Source organism: Hippocampus bargibanti, linkage group LG09, assembly GCF_051943395.1.
Source record: "Hippocampus bargibanti isolate YZ-2025 linkage group LG09, ASM5194339v1, whole genome shotgun sequence".
NCBI classification, from domain to species: Eukaryota; Metazoa; Chordata; class Actinopteri; order Syngnathiformes; family Syngnathidae; genus Hippocampus; species Hippocampus bargibanti.
In genome coordinates this window covers 4,667,480-4,685,457 of record NC_142742.1, presented here as the reverse complement: position 1 = coordinate 4,685,457, position 17,978 = coordinate 4,667,480, and the positions used below count along the sequence as shown (strand labels likewise).

The 17,978-nt window shown below is 40.7% G+C and overlaps 2 protein-coding genes across 2 annotated transcripts; both read left to right on the top strand.

Annotated features, from left to right (window-relative positions):
* The first annotated feature begins 758 nt into the window (after nucleotides 1-758).
* LOC148893410 (actin, alpha cardiac muscle 1) lies at nucleotides 759-5,647 on the top strand. Its single transcript, XM_089004622.1, has 7 exons — nucleotides 759-819; nucleotides 1,052-1,190; nucleotides 1,771-2,095; nucleotides 2,166-2,327; nucleotides 2,406-2,597; nucleotides 3,785-3,966; nucleotides 5,368-5,647. Exons 2-7 carry the CDS (start codon nucleotides 1,062-1,064, stop codon nucleotides 5,509-5,511), a joined length of 1,134 nt encoding a protein of 377 aa, XP_088860748.1. The 5' UTR covers nucleotides 759-819; nucleotides 1,052-1,061; the 3' UTR covers nucleotides 5,512-5,647.
* A 1,343-nt stretch (nucleotides 5,648-6,990) lies between these two features.
* LOC148893409 (gap junction delta-2 protein) lies at nucleotides 6,991-9,569 on the top strand. The gene is made up of 2 exons (XM_089004623.1): nucleotides 6,991-7,442; nucleotides 7,763-9,569. The coding sequence occupies exons 1-2, from the start codon at nucleotides 7,372-7,374 to the stop codon at nucleotides 8,646-8,648; spliced, it is 957 nt and encodes a 318-aa protein (XP_088860749.1). The 5' UTR covers nucleotides 6,991-7,371; the 3' UTR covers nucleotides 8,649-9,569.
* Nucleotides 9,570-17,978: the final 8,409 nt, after the last annotated feature.

The following is a 17,978-nucleotide window of genomic DNA, read 5'->3' as shown; positions in this document are numbered from 1 at the left end:
TAATAAAATAATAAAATGAAATAAAGAATAACAAGTAAAATTAAAAAAATAAATCAAAAATTAAATCAAAATTAAAATAAAAAATAAATAAGCGATAAATACATCAATTAATAAATACAAATACAATAACAAAAGCAAAACAAAAAAAACAATTAAAATACAATAAAATATAATCAAATAAAATCATGACATTCACGGTGGCAAAATGTAGTCAATTTTGACCTTCCAGTTACCAGAGGCTCCATCAACACACCTGTTGCGCTAAATATGCAACATTTTGTCCCACTAAAATACTGAAACCCATTATCGAGTGAAAATTGTTTTTTTTTAACCCTTGGAGGGACAAAGATTACGACAGTGGCCAGCGGATCGGGATATCAGGTTACATGGAGCATAAAATGACTAATATCCAGTATTGTATTTAGTTTTTTTTACACTTCCTACGAAACGGACTACATCGTGTGCCTCTTCCAAATGTCCAAATGATGATCTTCCTGACCAACACGCTGTCGACATGACAGAATGTAATCGTCCTCAGTGTGGATTGGCCAATCTGATTCAAGATCTAAAGAAGACACTTGTCCCGTTCAGACTATCCCCACGTCCAACGCTGCCACCCATCCATACATGGCACAAACGGACTTCCCGTTGCCTCTCATGCCATTCATGGAGCGCAGTTGTCAATGGCGCCGCAAACGACCATATATGGCAAAAGTACAACCCCACCTCATTCATCCCCATCCGTTTCAGGCTATAAAATGGCATGACCTGACACTCTGACACCCTCCCCTTGGTCGACATCCTCCCAGTGCTAATCTGGTGAGTAGGGGGGAACCAATGCCATTATGGATTTACGCCAAGAAAATGGATTCTTGTCAAAAGTTGATTTTTCACCCACTACCATTGACAAATTTTGATGCAGAACCATTTCGTCTTCTACTGAGGATTTGCCGCAAATGTTTCAGCGGAAATGCCAAAGAAAAATCAAACTGAGATCCTTCCAAACACTAACCAGATCCTAATCACCGATCTGACTTCTGCTATGTTTCAGTGGTGACACCATGTGCGACGACGACGAGACCACCGCCCTCGTGTGCGACAATGGCTCCGGTTTGGTGAAGGCCGGTTTCGCCGGAGACGACGCGCCTCGCGCCGTCTTCCCGTCCATTGTAGGCCGCCCTCGTCACCAGGTAAAGAAACCAACCATTTTCATCCATTTAGACCGCCTTTAACTCATTGCCAGACGTGCAAAAACGTGTCCACTCCACGGCCAACACATTGATTTATATAGCGCATTAACAACAGCTAAAGCTGGAACAAAGCGCTAACATGGACAAAAGACAAATGCCAACAAATGGAAGGGGAAAAAAAACAGCGCTTTATCGACACCCCCGCAAGAAAAAACAAAACCCGACCAAATTGGGGAATGGCGTTCTATAGCATGATTTTCAATTCCTGAATACATTTGGGAATGGTCGTGAATGTCATTAAATTCAAGAGACAAAATTGCTAAACCACAAAATTGGTTTGGGAGAATTTTGGTCAAAACAGAATAAAGAAAAAACTAAGAATATTGGACAGTAATGCATAAAAATAATGACCAATGGGAAATATTTTTGTCTTATTTTGAAAAAGGGCGTTTCCTGCCCAAAGTAAAATCACAATCACAATAACAAAAGCAAAAGGATTACCGAAACAACCAAACTAAGGGTCAACGAGGCTCCAAGGCAAAACAGATCAAATCAATGCTCCATTCTTTCTCTCTCTCAGGGCGTCATGGTGGGCATGGGCCAGAAGGACTCGTACGTGGGCGACGAGGCCCAAAGCAAAAGAGGCATCCTGACCCTAAAATACCCCATCGAGCACGGCATCATCACCAACTGGGACGACATGGAGAAGATCTGGCACCACACCTTCTACAACGAGTTGAGGGTGGCTCCCGAGGAGCACCCCACCCTGTTGACCGAGGCCCCCCTCAACCCAAAAGCCAACCGGGAGAAGATGACCCAGATTATGTTCGAGACCTTCAACGTACCCGCTATGTACGTGGCCATCCAAGCCGTGCTGTCCCTGTACGCCTCCGGTCGTACTACCGGTACGTTGCCCGTAGAGGACGAGAATTGATCGGGCGATTGCGGGATCGAACACAAGAGTCATTATGTTAGGTATCGTTTTGGACTCCGGTGACGGCGTGACGCATAACGTCCCCATCTACGAGGGTTACGCTCTCCCGCACGCCATCATGCGTCTGGATCTGGCCGGACGCGACCTCACAGATTACCTCATGAAGATCCTGACCGAGCGCGGCTATTCTTTTGTCACGACAGGTATGTCTCCCCCCGCCCCCCAAAAAAATGTCCTTTTTTTGCTTCCGCTTGATTAAAGATGACAATTTGACTCGGCAGCCGAGCGTGAGATCGTGCGTGACATCAAGGAGAAGTTGTGCTACGTGGCGCTGGACTTTGAGAACGAAATGGCCACCGCCGCATCCTCCTCGTCCTTGGAGAAAAGCTACGAATTGCCAGACGGGCAAGTCATCACCATCGGCAACGAACGTTTCCGCTGTCCTGAGACCCTCTTCCAGCCTTCTTTCATCGGTGCGTAAAAAGATACTTCCGCCAAAGTTATTTTGAGATTTGCGTTCAAGAATTCCCAATAGAGTCAAACCTCGGTTTTCAAATGGTTTCGGATCTCGACCAATTCTGTTTCTGACCAAAAATAGTGATGTTTTTTTATGTCTCGGTTTACACCCAAAAATCGGTTATCGACCAAACTGAGTGCACCTGAATGCACCACTCAACTACACTCCGCTTCATTATAAGTCACATCCATGTGTCGTGTCTCATTGTGACCGACGTATTATCCTCGTGTAGCGTTTCAGTGTCAGCAAACGTGTTTGTATCGTTCAATCACGATTAAAAAAAAAGCAGACATTGATTACATTGGGAAATTGTTTTTTTTTTTTTTTTTACAAAATCAGTTTCCAAACGAGTTTCTGGAACGGATTATGGTTGAAAACCCAGGTTATTCCCAATACGGTCAAACCTCAGTTTTCGAACGTCTTGGTTTTTGACCGATTCAGTTTCCGACCAAATATTTCAGGGGTTTTTTTATACCTCAGATTACAACAGAAAATGGGTTCTCGACTAAACTGAGCACACCTGAATGCAATACTAGACTCCTCGTGCAGCAGGTGTAAGCAGGTGTCTTTGTATTCTTCAATCACGATTAAAAGAAGCAGGCATTGATTACGTTGGAAAATTTTTCCGTTTTTGACCAAATCATTTTTCTGGAACGGATTATGGTCAAAAACCCAGGTTTGACTGTATTTGTCACCAGACATGGTCAAAGCTCAAAAACAGCCAATAGGTGATTTTTTTATCAGGAAATCAAGGAAAAATAATGATCAAACAATGCAGACTATGGCTAACATGCTAATGCTAATATACCACATTGCCTCATTCCGCCCAGTGCTTAAGCCAACAACAACAAAAATACGCACCCGAGTACAGATAGACACCAACTGTCCAAAATTTGACACTGTAGTCCACACTTTTTTACTGGGCATCAACCATAAAGTCTTTTCTGCCGACGTCCCCCTAGCGTCATATTTAAAGCAGTCGCATAACATTAACATTTGCTGCCGTCAGCTGTTGGGGGAATCTGTCTGTCGTCGCGGGTGTTATGGCAGCTGACAGCGGTGTCAGTTGCTCTGGTGGGATGGGGGCACAACCCAAAACACCCCCCTTAACAAAAAAAACTCATCACGTGTGTGCTTCTACAGGCATGGAGTCGGCCGGCATTCACGAGACCACCTACAACAGCATCATGAAGTGCGACATCGACATTAGGAAGGACCTGTATGCTAACAACGTCCTGTCGGGCGGTACGACCATGTACCCGGGTATCGCTGACCGCATGCAGAAGGAAATCACCGCACTGGCCCCGAGCACCATGAAGATTAAGGTAACGATGACACGTGACGCTTTAGTCGCAAATTGTCCCGAAGCTACAGGAAGCAACACATTGCATCGCTGGAGTATTTTTTTTCCCAGCAAGAGTGACTGAGCAAAATGAAGGCGTATGACCTCAAAACTCAACCACAAAACATCCTGCGACAATGCATTTTTCCAAAGATGGCTGCCAAATAAATACATATATAAAATATTTTGTAATTTGCATCCGAATTTCCACTTTAAATGACAAAACATTTCTCAAAGATGGCCACTCAAAATAAATAAATAAATAAATAAATACATAAATAAATTCCACTTAAATAACACATTTCCCAAAGATGGTTGACAATAAATAAATAAATAAATAAATAAATAAATAAATAAATAAATAAAATAGTCATATTTTTTTATCAGGATTTTCACTTTAAATGACACATTTCCCAAAGATGGCCGACAGAAAAATAAATAAATCAAACAATAAAATCTGGATACATTTTTATCAGAATTTCCACTTTAAATGTCACATTTCCCAAAGATGGCCGACAAATAATAAATAAATAAAATCCTCAGACATTTTCATCAGAATTTCCAATCTATATAAATGACACATTTCCCAAAGATTTCCGCCAAAAAATAAATAAATGAAATATTGAGATTGTTTTAATCAGAATTTCCATTCTTAAATGACGCATTTCTCAAAGATGGCTGCCAAATAAAGAAATAAATAAAATCTTCAGAATTTTTTTATCAGAATTTCCACCTGAAATGACACTTTTCCCAAAGAGAGCCGATGAAATAATAAATAAAATATTCATAGATTTCTCAAAGATGGCCGCCAAATAGTAAATACATAAAATAGAGATTTTTTTTTCATCAGAATTTCCACTCTTAAATGACACATTTCCCAAAGATGGCCGCCAAATAAATAAATAAATAAATACGTAAAATCATGAGCAACTTTTATCTGAATTTCCACTTTAAATGACATAACATTTCCCAAAGATGGTCGACAAAATACTGAATAAATATATAAATAACACCTTCAGACATTTTTATCAGAATTTCCAATTTAAATGGCCGCCCCCCCTCCCCCCAAAAAAAAAAAAAAAACAATAAAATCTTGAGAAATTGAGAAAAATAATTTCCCTTGGTTCTTACCTTCCTTTTCCCGCGTTGTGGGATCACTTGGGTGCCCTGCTCCGATGCACAAAATCAAATGAGGTTCTACGACATCACAATCAGTGCTGAAACAAAAAATGCCACACTGAATCCGGGAAAACCGACAACCATTTTTATTTGATTGTTTTCATGTTTTGAATGTATTGAAGAATTGCTGACCGACTAAGAACACAAAATTGTAAGGATGTAAAAATGTGCTTTTTTTATTGTTTTGTTTTTTTTCCACATTCAGATCATTGCCCCCCCTGAGAGGAAGTATTCCGTCTGGATCGGAGGCTCCATCCTGGCCTCCCTGTCCACCTTCCAGCAGATGTGGATCAGTAAGCAAGAGTACGATGAGGCCGGACCCTCCATCGTCCACAGGAAGTGCTTCTAAGCCAATACCCCCCCCCCCCCCCCGCCCCCTCCCACAACGTTTCCATCCAAAGTGGCAATTCTTAAGCTACCCATCCAAAATGTGTTTACAATTGTACATGTATAGCTTTATAAATAAACAAGAACCCAGGACTTGCCTCATGCGCCTCTTCAATGTCTGTCTTCAATGCGGCTTGCTCAGGGGGCAGGGGGGTGTCACTCAAACAAAAGTGGCTCGTCTTCTTCAATCAAACCTGGATGAAGGAAGAAGAAAAATAAATGAGTTTTTTTTCCAGGTAATTGGCGAATAAAGGTTATTAAAGATTTGAATTAGAAGGGAAGAACACACCTTACACACTCTCCTTAATCCTTTTTGGTGAACAAACCTCTGTCACGATTTGCAAGGAAGTAGTGGTGGTGGACCCTGGAAATGCAGGCAGAGGGGAGGAGCAGAGCGTGTATTTGACAAATTGTATTAAATAAAGTTAGCAGGAACAAAATCTCAAACAGCAAAGTCATCGGAACAGAAAGGTCCAAAGTAGTATTCAAAACCGTGAGTAAAACATGACATGATGAAACAAAGCTGAAACAAACAATGACCCGACACTGAATGGTCGTGCCGGGAGTCCTTTTAACTGCCACTGATTAAAACGACCAACCCCTATGCACTGAAGGCAGGGCCCGACAGTGCCACCCGTTGGTTGCAAACCAAAACGTGATAACCGGGCCGCACTAACTCATTCACTGCCATGCACGAATTTATTCGGGAATTTAAAATATTACGTAGAGTACCATTCCTGAATTTGTTCTGGTTTTGTTTTTTCATGCTTGGGTGCCCATAAAGCGCCGGCCATGGCCTCTGGCAATGTTTTTTTTTCTTTTCCACAAGGAGGCAGAATTTCTTTTTTTCCATGTGAGCATTTGGTTCCAACTTCCGCTGTTGTTAAAACGCCAATACATGTATGTGTTGTATTTTGTACAGCTGCCTGCATTTCAAGCTCAGACAACTTCAGAACCATAAAATTTATGAATTAATGATTTGTTTTCTCATGAAAGAAGAGAGTGTAATGTTTCTAACACTGCTTTTAATGTTTATGTCGACCTAAACCTCAATATTATGTGAGTCCTGGAATTCAAAATGACAAAAACCCTGGCATTAGAGTGGACGCATTTTTGCACCTCATCTGGCAGTGATTGAGTTAAAAGATATGGTGGGCAAAATCTAGCCCCCCAGCCTTGACTTTGACACCTGTGGTTTAAAGGATTAATTGGAAAAAAAATGGCCATCATGTAGCACATGAATTGAATTGTGCTTGCCCATAAAGTTGATTCTATGTTCAAGTGAAGTGATTGACTCCAAATCGGAAACCCTGCGAGCGCGTGAGGAGGAGGAGGAGCAGCAGCAGCAGGGAGGAAGAGAAGATGGTGGGGGCAGTACTTAAAGGCGGATTAACGCCCCGTCAAAGACATTCAACGCCAGCTCCCATCCACGCAGACACCTGATGTGAGGATCGCGCACGTCCGACGGTTTAGGAGGCAACCTCCTGTGCCAACCCCCTCTCACCCCCCCCCCCCCCAAAAAAAACCACCTTATTTGCTGCATCGGCCACCACCACATGACAGGGGGGGGTCAACGTGGCGGTGGCGGGAGCGCGTGGCCAAAAGCAGCGGGACGCGCAGGCAGACAAAGAGAGGCTCGGGATGAGCTCTGACGCCGGGCTTGGATACTTCCTGGGGGAGAAGTAAAACCAAACCAACCCCCCCCCCCTCATAAAAAAGCAACAAAGAGGATTTTTTTTTTTTCGTGTGAGGGGGGGGTGGAGGGAAAGACCGCTGGACTACAACCACTTTTGCTCTTTTCTGCTCCTCCGGATGCTTAGAAATGGGGGAATGGACTATACTAGAGAGGCTCCTGGAGGCTGCTGTCCAGCAGCACTCGACCATGATCGGAAGGTAAGGCAAGAAGAAAGCAACCAGAGACCACCGCAGCAGCCTCCAGGATCGTCTTTAGCATGGTCCACAGTCCCCCAGCTTCCGTTTTGTGCACCCTTCCAGGACCTTGTCTACACCTCCCTTATTGTCATCTTTGTGTCTGTGTGTTGTTATTTGCAATGTTAAATTCGGATTAGACGGTAAACAAGAAGAAAAAAAATCAGCACTTCAGTTCCGGAAAGCTCCCGCGTGCCGAAACGCGCTCACATTCTTTTATCCTCCTTGAAAGAAGTTGACTTGTTTTCACTTTGCTTTTCTTTCCACATATTTAAAAAAAAAAGGATCCTGCTGACAGTGGTGGTGATCTTCCGCATCCTGATCGTGGCCATCGTGGGGGAGACGGTGTACGACGACGAGCAGACCATGTTTGTGTGCAACACGCTGCAGCCGGGATGCAACCAGGCGTGCTACGATAAGGCGTTCCCCATCTCGCACATCCGCTACTGGGTCTTCCAGATCATCATGGTGTGCACGCCCAGCTTGTGTTTCATCACCTATTCCGTGCACCAGTCGGCTAAGCAGAAGGAACGGCGGTACTCCACCGTCTATTTGACGTTGGATAAGGAGCCGGATTCGTTGCTGAAGCGAAGCGGGCTTGTAGGCGGCGGCGGAGGCGGCGACGATTCGGCCAAGAAGATCAAGAACACGGTGGTCAACGGCGTAGTGCTGCAGAACACCGAGAACTCCACCAAGGAGGCCGAACCCGATTGCCTGGAGGTGAAGGAGATGCCCAACTCGGCGGCCGCCAGAACTACAAAGTCCAAAATGAGGCGGCAGGAGGGCATCTCGCGATTCTACATCATCCAAGTGGTGTTCCGCAACGCCCTGGAGATCGGTTTCCTGGTGGGTCAGTACTTCCTGTACGGCTTCAACGTGCCCTCGGTGTACGAGTGTGACCGCTACCCGTGCATCAAGGACGTGGAGTGTTACGTGTCCAGGCCCACGGAGAAAACGGTCTTCCTGGTTTTCATGTTCGCCGTCAGCGGGTTCTGCGTGGTGCTCAACCTGGCCGAGCTCAACCACCTGGGCTGGCGGAAAATTAAGACGGCCGTGCGAGGCGTCCAAGCGCGAAGGAAGTCCATCTACGAGATCCGGAATAAGGACCTGCCGAGGATGAGCGTGCCCAATTTCGGACGCACGCAGTCCAGCGACTCGGCTTATGTCTAGAGAGGAAAAAAAGAAAGAAATCCAATTCGGTGACTCTGTCCGACCTTTTGGAACTTGTGACGATGACGCACGCCTGAATACGTGTCGTGACCTTTGAACGGTGGGCAAGTTTGATTTCCCCCCTTTTTCTTTCCATGAATTTTCATCTTGGATTGCTAATTTATGATTCCCATTGCAACGATGCATCTTTTTGGAGTTTATACTCCCATAAGGGCGACCGCATGTTGACTTGGACACCTTATCAAGTACATCAGCGATGACGGTATTCTATTTTGTTGGAGGACGCCCCCCCCCCCCCTCCTTCCATCACAGCCCTTTGAACTATATGCTTAGGAAGTGCTTCTGAAAGCCGCCATATGATCATTTCAATACTTTTAATGGACTTCAATGATGTGACAAAATCCCCTTTGGAAATGCACTAAAAGGATTCAAAACTTTTAATTCCATCTCTACCTTGTAGTTAAAAGGCACCGTCAAGAGGACACAAATATATCCATACGCATATCGATATCTATATATATATATATATATATATAAAATAAGATATATAAATGTATAAACGCATACACGTCAATGTTGCCTGTGTTGCACCACTTGACCTTAAAATCATAGCATCACCTTCCATTGCTTTTTTATATACATATATATATATATATATATATATATATATATCAACCGTCGCTGCAAACGCTAACGTCTGTGACATTACCTTAACACTTATTTATTTATTTTATTGTAGGACACACCAAAGCGCCCACAGATTTTTATTTTAGTTCAGCCTTTTCTTCTTTTTTTTCTCACTTTATCTGTAATCAAGTGCCATACTTGTATATAGACATTAATTGGATTGGATTGGATATGCCTTTATTAGTCTCGCAGTGGAGAAATTTACATTTAATGTACACAAATATAAAATACATACCTACATATTATATATATATATATATATATATATATATATATATATATATCCCCCTTATATATTTCCCCCTTGCTTGATGCAAATATTTTTAAAATGTTCTCATTGGATCTATTGTGATTTCAATGAATAAAAAAACAAATGCATATGGACAGCTTTATTTCAACCTTGGGAAATGAATAAATTTGTTTTTTTAATGATCCCTCTATGCCCGCAAATACATGCACATACAACCACACTCGCACACATAAAAAAAATAATAACGATAGCACAAATTGACTTTTTGTAATCTAAAAAAAAAAAATCTGGTGCTACAATTTTGCTTTGTTTTTCAACAAATGGTCTGAAACTGTAACCAAAAATGAGATTGGAATAAAGGAATGACCAGCAAATAAAAAGTGGGATTGATGTATACCACAAGTATCTGGAGCACTTTTTTGTGCGATGGTTGGAATTCTTGGTGTGTGTGTGTGTGTGTGTGTGTGTGTGTGTCTCCTTGGTGCAGTAGCCACACCCGCTCCACTTACAAGAAACACTTTTTACACGAGTGGTGCCACATCACTGATGCGCAAGTCGACATTATTCAGCAGATGCAGCAGAGTAAATTTAATTACCTGAACTCAGAGATGTGAACCCCACCCCTCATTCCCTACACACAAATACACACAAATATTCAAAAGTAAAGTCCATTTCAATATCGGCTATATCGATATCATAGTGATAACAGTAAAAACTATATAACTCACCAAAATAAATAAATAAATAAATAAATAAATAAATAAATAAATATTAATAATAATATTAATATGAAATACATACTGTTAAAATATATAACCTGTATTGGAGTGGTTTTTGAATTTTTTACATCAGGTGCTATTTCCAAAAACAAAAAAAACTAATCAACCTTCAATTACCACCATGGATGACCAAAACTGAGATACAATCATGTAGTAGGCATAAGTGTTCATCGAAATTAAGTTCAAGGAAGATTGACAATTTTCACCTTTCGCAAATTTGGACATGAAATGATTCAGTTTCCGCTCATTTCAAAACAATAAATAAATAAATAAATAAATAAATAAATAAATAAATAAAGATGAAAAGATTGATCGGTTCAAAACGGGCTATATGCATAGCGACAAGTTTCATTTGAATCTGTTACATGTTTGAAATGCTAAAAGTTCTGCCTTTTCGCACGAGAAGGAATATTTTGCAAAATGCTCAATTGATTAACAAATTCATTCTAAAAAAGGTATACAGACACTCCCCAATTTACGAACGCGATACTGTCCGTTCCGAACGGTCATTTGTAAGGTTAATTCGTTCCTAAGTTGCTTCAGTGCTCGATTCTGTATGGAATGTATGTTTAAGGCTTATACAGTGAGACCTCAACTTACAAACGCCTCATCTTACAAACTTTTCGTCTTACAAACGTCAAATTTATGAAAATTAAACCTTATATTAAGCACTATTTTCATAATACACACCCACCACGGCTGGCGGAGTGATCTTCGGCGGAAGCACACGACCGAACAGCACCAGAGGTTAAGTTACCAACAGTCCTTATGGAAGGTGACTGTCTTTCCATAAGCCATCAACGACCATCAAAAGGTAAATAAAACTTTATTTTACAGCACAGTTTATTTCTTTAATTACAGTCCTCATGTAATGCGCCTCTCTCTCCAAACAGCAATTCCCTTTGACCTTTGACTTCCAACGCCATTCCATCAGCCATAAATGACCATCACAAATGTAAATAAAGTGACTTTATGATACAATGCAGTGTATTTCTTTCATTACAATACAATAGCACATTTATTATACATAGAATAAGGTATGTTGTGTGTAGTTTTTTAGGCTTATTTAGTTGAAAAGTATATTTTATGGAAACCCGGGAACGGATTACTCCCATTTTAATGGTTTCCTATGGGAATTTTTTTTTGAGATACACACTTTTTGCCTTACACACTCTGTCTGGGAACCAATTAAGTTCGTAAGTTGAGGTCTCACTGTATAAGTATGTTTAAGGCTTGTATAAGTAACCTGGATTGGTTTGTACTGAAAAATAAACATTTCTTAAAATAGATGCTATAAAGACATATATGCACAACTGCAGAGAATACTACGTATGTTACTACAAAAAATGCTTGTATGTACCGTTGTTCGTAAGTCAAATGTTCGTAAGTAGGGGAGTGTCTGTATTGTCATTTTTTGGGGAAGAGTGCATGTGATATTGATTTTTTTTTATTATTTATTTTTTTCACATATGAATGATTGAGTTGTGTTTTATTTGATCCAATAATGTAAAAGGAATATTATTTCCTTCATTCTTCTCATATTCGCCTTCACAATTGCCATGCATTGAAATGAGCACCATCCCATTTTTTGGGGGGTCTGTTTACCACCACCTTTCACCTTTTATTTGTGAGGCATTGATGAGAAGGAAGTGTGCTGCCTCAAGGTCAAAAGGGGGAAAAACAGAGAGAGAGGGCTGCCCCGCCTTCTGAATAGAGAGAGAGGGAAAAAAAGAAAAAAAAGGTACTTGCAGGAGGCCATGGCAGGTGATGAGCGAAGGCCAAGTCCCTTCCGCTGGCGTGACTCCGCAAAGTCGGAAGGAATCGACCAGCAGCACAAGAATGTTCCATCTGCTCCACTTGAGGCGAAAAACTAAAAGGGGAAAAATAGAGGGGGATGTGAGAAAGCAAAAGATGACTGATGTTGCGCTCTCTCGTTGCTTGTTCTGCACAAGGGTGACAAAATGGAGGTGTCTATTTGCGATGACAAATTACTGCTGCAGTTGCGAGGCTTTTTTAACGACTTTTTTTCATCTGGTCGGACGGTTGTTTCACTTGTCAGGAGAAATAATTGGGCTGTGGTGCATTGCGATTACGCATGCTGCTGTGCACTTTTTTTTAAACAATACGCAGGACCGGGCAAAGATCAGTACCTGAACGTCCAAAATGGCACCCGAGTAGGCAGCCGTCACCAAGTACTCTCATAAATGTTGCTCTTTTTTGTTATTTTGTGTTGTTTTTGTGTTTTCTTTTGTCACTTTGAGTTGTTGTGCGTCGTGTGGAACGGATACAAATTGTTTTTCAGCATTTTTGGCCACGACATTCATCGCTCTGCTTAGCAGTCGCGCCTTTTCGGCATCACAAATATGCTCGCACTGTTTTTGATTTGGGAGGAATGTCAGCGATTGTACTTTTCTATGCCTGTAGTGGGCAGCACTGTCACTGCCCCGCTTTGTTCACAATACAATACAATACAATACAATACAATACAATACATTCTAATTTATTTGCGGCTGTAAGAAAACGCTTCACATAATCGTCAACACAAAGCAAAATAATAAACACAACAGGAACATAAAAACATGGACAGTTGTGCAATCTTAACTACTTGATGATGTTTGAGTACAAGGCAAACACTTTATTACATGAAGCAGTTCTAAATGAAAGAAGAGAGGATGAAGGCCTCCTTTTCAACAGTGGATCAGCGACGTCATGGTGGAACGTGCACATCCAGAGGAAAGGACAGTCTGCGGCTGGATGAATACATGGCTTGAGGAGTCCGCGATGAGAAGAAAGGAGCGTCAGCGCATAGCGCCGATGCGTATGTGGAACAGTCGCAGCTTGGAATTGAAGCGGATTTACATGTGACAATCTCTTTTTGTCAAAGGATGCTACATCGTGTTTGCTTTCAACATTTAGTTTTTAGCAGACGTGCACAATTAACCATGATGTCCCTGATCCACTGGTGAAAAGGAGGCTTTGATCCTCTCCTCTTTCATGTAGAACTGCTTCATCCAACAAAGACGGTGCAGAAAATGCTTGAGATTGAATGACTGTGTCTTTGTAAAGTAATATTATTTTGTTTTGTTTTTATTTTGACTTCAAGATTGCGCCGCGAGCAGCTCCAGTATTTGTTTTTCTACTTCTTCCTTTCCTTTCCTCTTACTTTCAACCACTCTGAGACTAATAAAGACTAATCCAATACAATCCAAGATAGTAAACTGCATTGCATTTGATCCATTGACACAATCGTTTGATATTCATCAAGAAAATTCATCTATTTTTCTCCACACTTTGCTGAAATGTCATCACAGTGCCTCAGGGCTCTGGGTCAGGACCACCACGGTTTTCCAGGTTTAGTTAAGTTATAATAATAATACATTACATTTGAAGCACCTTTCAAAGCACTCAAGGACACTTTACAGTCACAGACAAGCATAGGTGATGCTCTCAAGTACTGCTCTGATCATCTTGATCATAAAAATATTTGTGTCCAACAATTGTACTCAATTGCTTACCGTATTTTCCGGTGTATAAGGCACACCAGAGTATAAGGCGCATCACCAATAAAATGTCTATTTTAAAATGTTTTCCATAGATAAGGCGCACCGGACTATAAGGTGCAGGGTCATCTGTTGAAGAAAATCAAGGATTTTGGGTATGCCTTATACAGCGGAAAATACGGTAAGTGCACCGAAAAGAATCACCTTTGAGGCAGGGATGGTGACATCTGCAGCAGAAGGCAGCGAGCTATTTCCGGAGCGAGGCCACCAATTCCACCCCAATCCCACCTTACAATGTGTCATTCAGCTCCGTTGATTAAAGATTAACCCCCGTCACGTCGCGCTCGTCCGCGTGTGGGACACGTGAACCATTTTTAATCTCGGATGTTCACAGGGGAGGCATTTGGGGGCATAAACAGTATTTGACACACCATACAGATAAAAAAAAAGAGGATTTGGATGCACACATGCATGTTGGGGGAGGGGTGCGGGTTGGGGGTGCGGTGACGGATGGTTTACTGGCTCTGTCAGCCAATTTAACTCAATGAAAATCGATTGTATCGTGAATATATCGACAACATATGAACATTTTATGAATGCAAAAAATGAGATCAGATTTTGTTTTGTTTTTGCTCTTGCAGTCAAGCACACATGACAAAAGGATTTGAGTGCGTGGGGGGGCAAATATTAGTCACTGGCACGGACACAATGTCCTACCTGACAAAAGATTAATTTCTCATCCATTTTTTTTAAAATGGTGACCCCTCTGCCCCGGGATTAAGACCATTAGCGGATTATGCATAGATTTGTCAAAATCACAGGTTCACGATGTGATGGTGAACACCTGGATGAGGTCATGATGCACCCAAAACTAAAATGTACAAATGTTTATTTGATTCATCACTCGGTCAGATCAGGTGAAATTGGTGTGAAATAGGGGGACATCTTTTTTATTTTATTTCCATTTAATTTTTTACTAGTTTTAAGATTTTTTTTTTACATATATGAAGTATTTGTTGAGTACAGGATTTTTCAGTTCAGTTCAGTTCACAGCAATAGCGAAAATGAATAACTAAATAGATAAATCACCCAAAAATAAATAAACAAACAAACATATAAATAAATAAATACATAAATACATGTATCTTTAATAATAATAATAATAATAGAAATAATAATAATAATACATTTCATTCATAAGCGCCTATCAAAACTCAAGGACACTACAGTCACAGCATAAATAAATACACAAAAACAAATAAATAAATAGATGAGTATATAAACAAACGACTAAATAAATAAATACGTGAATAAATAAATACCTCGAAAGCTTATGCATGATGTCAAAGTGACAATAATAATAATCATCATCATCATGATCATCATCATAATAACACATTTCATTTATAGGTGCCTTTGATTACTAATAATAATACTAATAATCACCATCATCACCCTAATAATAATAATAATAATAATAATAATAATAATAATAATAATAATTGATAAAATGACCTTGTTCATGTTAATCATCATCATGATCATCATCATAATAACACATTTCATTTATAGGTGCCTTTGATTACTAATAATAATACTAATAATCACCATCATCACCCTAATAATAATAATAATAATAATAATAATAATAATAATAATTGATAAAATGACCTTGTTCAGCATTCCCACCCACCTCTGTGCTAACTTCACAATGTTGCCGGCATTCCACTAAAAAGTTTAGTTTGCTGACAAAGCTTTTCGGATGAGGAGCGAAACGTCCGACACCTTCAAAGATGTCCAGATGAAGAAACCTTTTCATCGATGGACCACTCCTGTACGACTGAGAGCTGACACAGACCTGAGCATTGTCTCATTTGTAAACGCAAACAATGCCATTTCGAGTATTGGCTCTCATTAAATTGCTTACATTGCGATGCCGCGTCACGTCCCTAATAAACAAACGCAAAAACAATTTCCTTCCAAGTAACAACACTCATTTCCCCAACAGAGGAGACAGTTCATTCTGATGCCCCCTCCCCTGCAACTCCTCACATCGCCTCATAGCCTACAAGACATAGCTCCATTGTTTTTGATTAACATTTAGGTTTTGCACCATTACGTTGCCAATAAAAATCAAGAGCCGAGAAGCCTTAATCAGACGCCGGGAACAATGGCGGGATATTGATATGGAGCAGCGAAGGTGCAAAGGGGGGTGGAGGATGGAGGAGTCACAAGTATTGATATTCTTTTTGCGGTTGGTGACGCCACAGTTTCATATTGTGGGGAAAGGGGCGGGGGGTATTATGAGTCACAACAATGCAAAATTCCGTCTTGTAAGCATGGATAAATACGGAAATACGGAAATCATAAATACAGGAAATGAAAAGAGATATTGCCCCCATTGACAAAGAATGTGTTTTTTTTATGCAAATCCCGAGAGAATTGTAAGATGACAAAATGCGGGATGGTGTCATTGTCTCTACTTTGTCGTCTAATCTATCCGCCTGGGTTTTACCTTTGGACTATGTTTGAACCAGATCTATTTGCACAGGCTTCCACTGATCCGTTTTTTTTTTTTTTTTTTTGTTGTTTTCCAAGCTACACAATCTCTTTTATAGTCTGCTGCAAACTTCACCTTTTTCTCCCGTCTTATCTATCCCTGTGATGCGGAAAGAAAAAAAAAATGTTACAACTGCGGGTCAGAAGTTTTCTTGATGCCACGATTTATGTTATGTTTATGTTACAGTAAAGTCTCGTTTTATTGATATCGGATATATCGATAGTCCTGGTTATATCGATACTATTTCTATGCACGCACAGAGAAAATTACATGCAAACAGGGTCGGATATATCGATAGTCCCGGTTATATCGATATTTTTCGGACTCCCTTGAATATCGATATAACGAGACTTTACTGTATTTCCAAATGGACAAGCTTTTGAAGCAAAAGCGCTAACAATGAGGCGATGCGTGTTGCTTTTGTTCATTCATACAAGATGTCCCGAAAGTCTGTTTCTTTTTTTTTTTCGTGGTTACAGGCAAATTTAGAACAGCAGTGAGAACACAATCATTTGACATCTCAGGGTAAGGATGGTCAACTTAACTCATTCACTGCCATTTCCGAATTTATTCGAGAATTGAACATGTCACGTGAAGCGCCATTCCCGATGTCGTCTGTTTTTTTTGTCTTGCAGGGGGTGCCGATAAAGCGCTGGTCAGACCTCTGGCAATGTTTTTTTCACAAGGGGGCGGCATTTGCCTTTTGTACAGTCGACCCCACTTGGACATCATATTACTCCAGAACCAGATAAGCTAGAAATGAACTTTTTTTTCTTTCCTGATGAAAGAACGTTTCTTATGCTGCATTGAATGTTTACTCAATATTCTGTGGGTCCTGGAATTTGATTGAAAATGACAAAAACCTTGGCACTGGAGTGGACACATTTTTGTACATGTCTGACAGTGAATGAGTTCAATGCTATTCCGGTTCGCTTAAAAAAAACCCTATTCGTAGAGCTAACGGTGGCAGCTGCTAAAATGACAGACTTACTCGATTTTTGTCTTTACAAAATAATTGTGTGTCCAAACCAGAAATGAGATTTTCACGGTTGTCATCAAATGAGCAGCATTGCAGGAAATCAGCCCCAGAGACCGACAAATCAACAAAAAAGAAAATATGAAAAGTGGAGTCCCCCCGGGCTCTGTTTTTAGTCCTCTCATGTTCAGCATTTAGTGAAGAACATGATATATATTTTGCATCGGCAAATAACTGACAGTTCTTTATCACAAAAGCCTTTGGGGAGTTTTGGCCTATTTGACTGGAGAAGAAGACTGTCGAACAAATATTTCAATGGAAAAGCCAACAATATCTCAATTTACAAAGAGCAAAAGTAGACAGATGCCAGATTTCCCCATTGTGGGATGATTAAAGGTTTTCTGATTCTGATTTAACCGTCTTGATGTGTCATAAACCCATCATTAAAACATTTGCAATGATGTTCATGTGTTGATTGACTATCTGTTTTGTACGCTATGTCTATGTGACAAACACAGAGCAATGGGTGTGATTGGTTAAGGAGAGAGAAGTCAATGTTTTGACCAATTGAGCAGTGA

Coding starts and splice junctions, on each gene's coding strand:
- LOC148893410 (XM_089004622.1), top strand. CDS start 1,062: ATGTGCGACGACGACGAGACCACCGCCCTCGTGTGCGACAATGGCTCC. Junction 1,191..1,770: donor TAGGCCGCCCTCGTCACCAG/GTAAAGAAACCA, acceptor TCTCTCTCTCAG/GGCGTCATGGTGGGCATGGG. Junction 2,598..3,784: donor CTTCCAGCCTTCTTTCATCG/GTGCGTAAAAAG, acceptor GTGCTTCTACAG/GCATGGAGTCGGCCGGCATT.
- LOC148893409 (XM_089004623.1), top strand. CDS start 7,372: ATGGGGGAATGGACTATACTAGAGAGGCTCCTGGAGGCTGCTGTCCAG. Junction 7,443..7,762: donor CACTCGACCATGATCGGAAG/GTAAGGCAAGAA, acceptor TAAAAAAAAAAG/GATCCTGCTGACAGTGGTGG.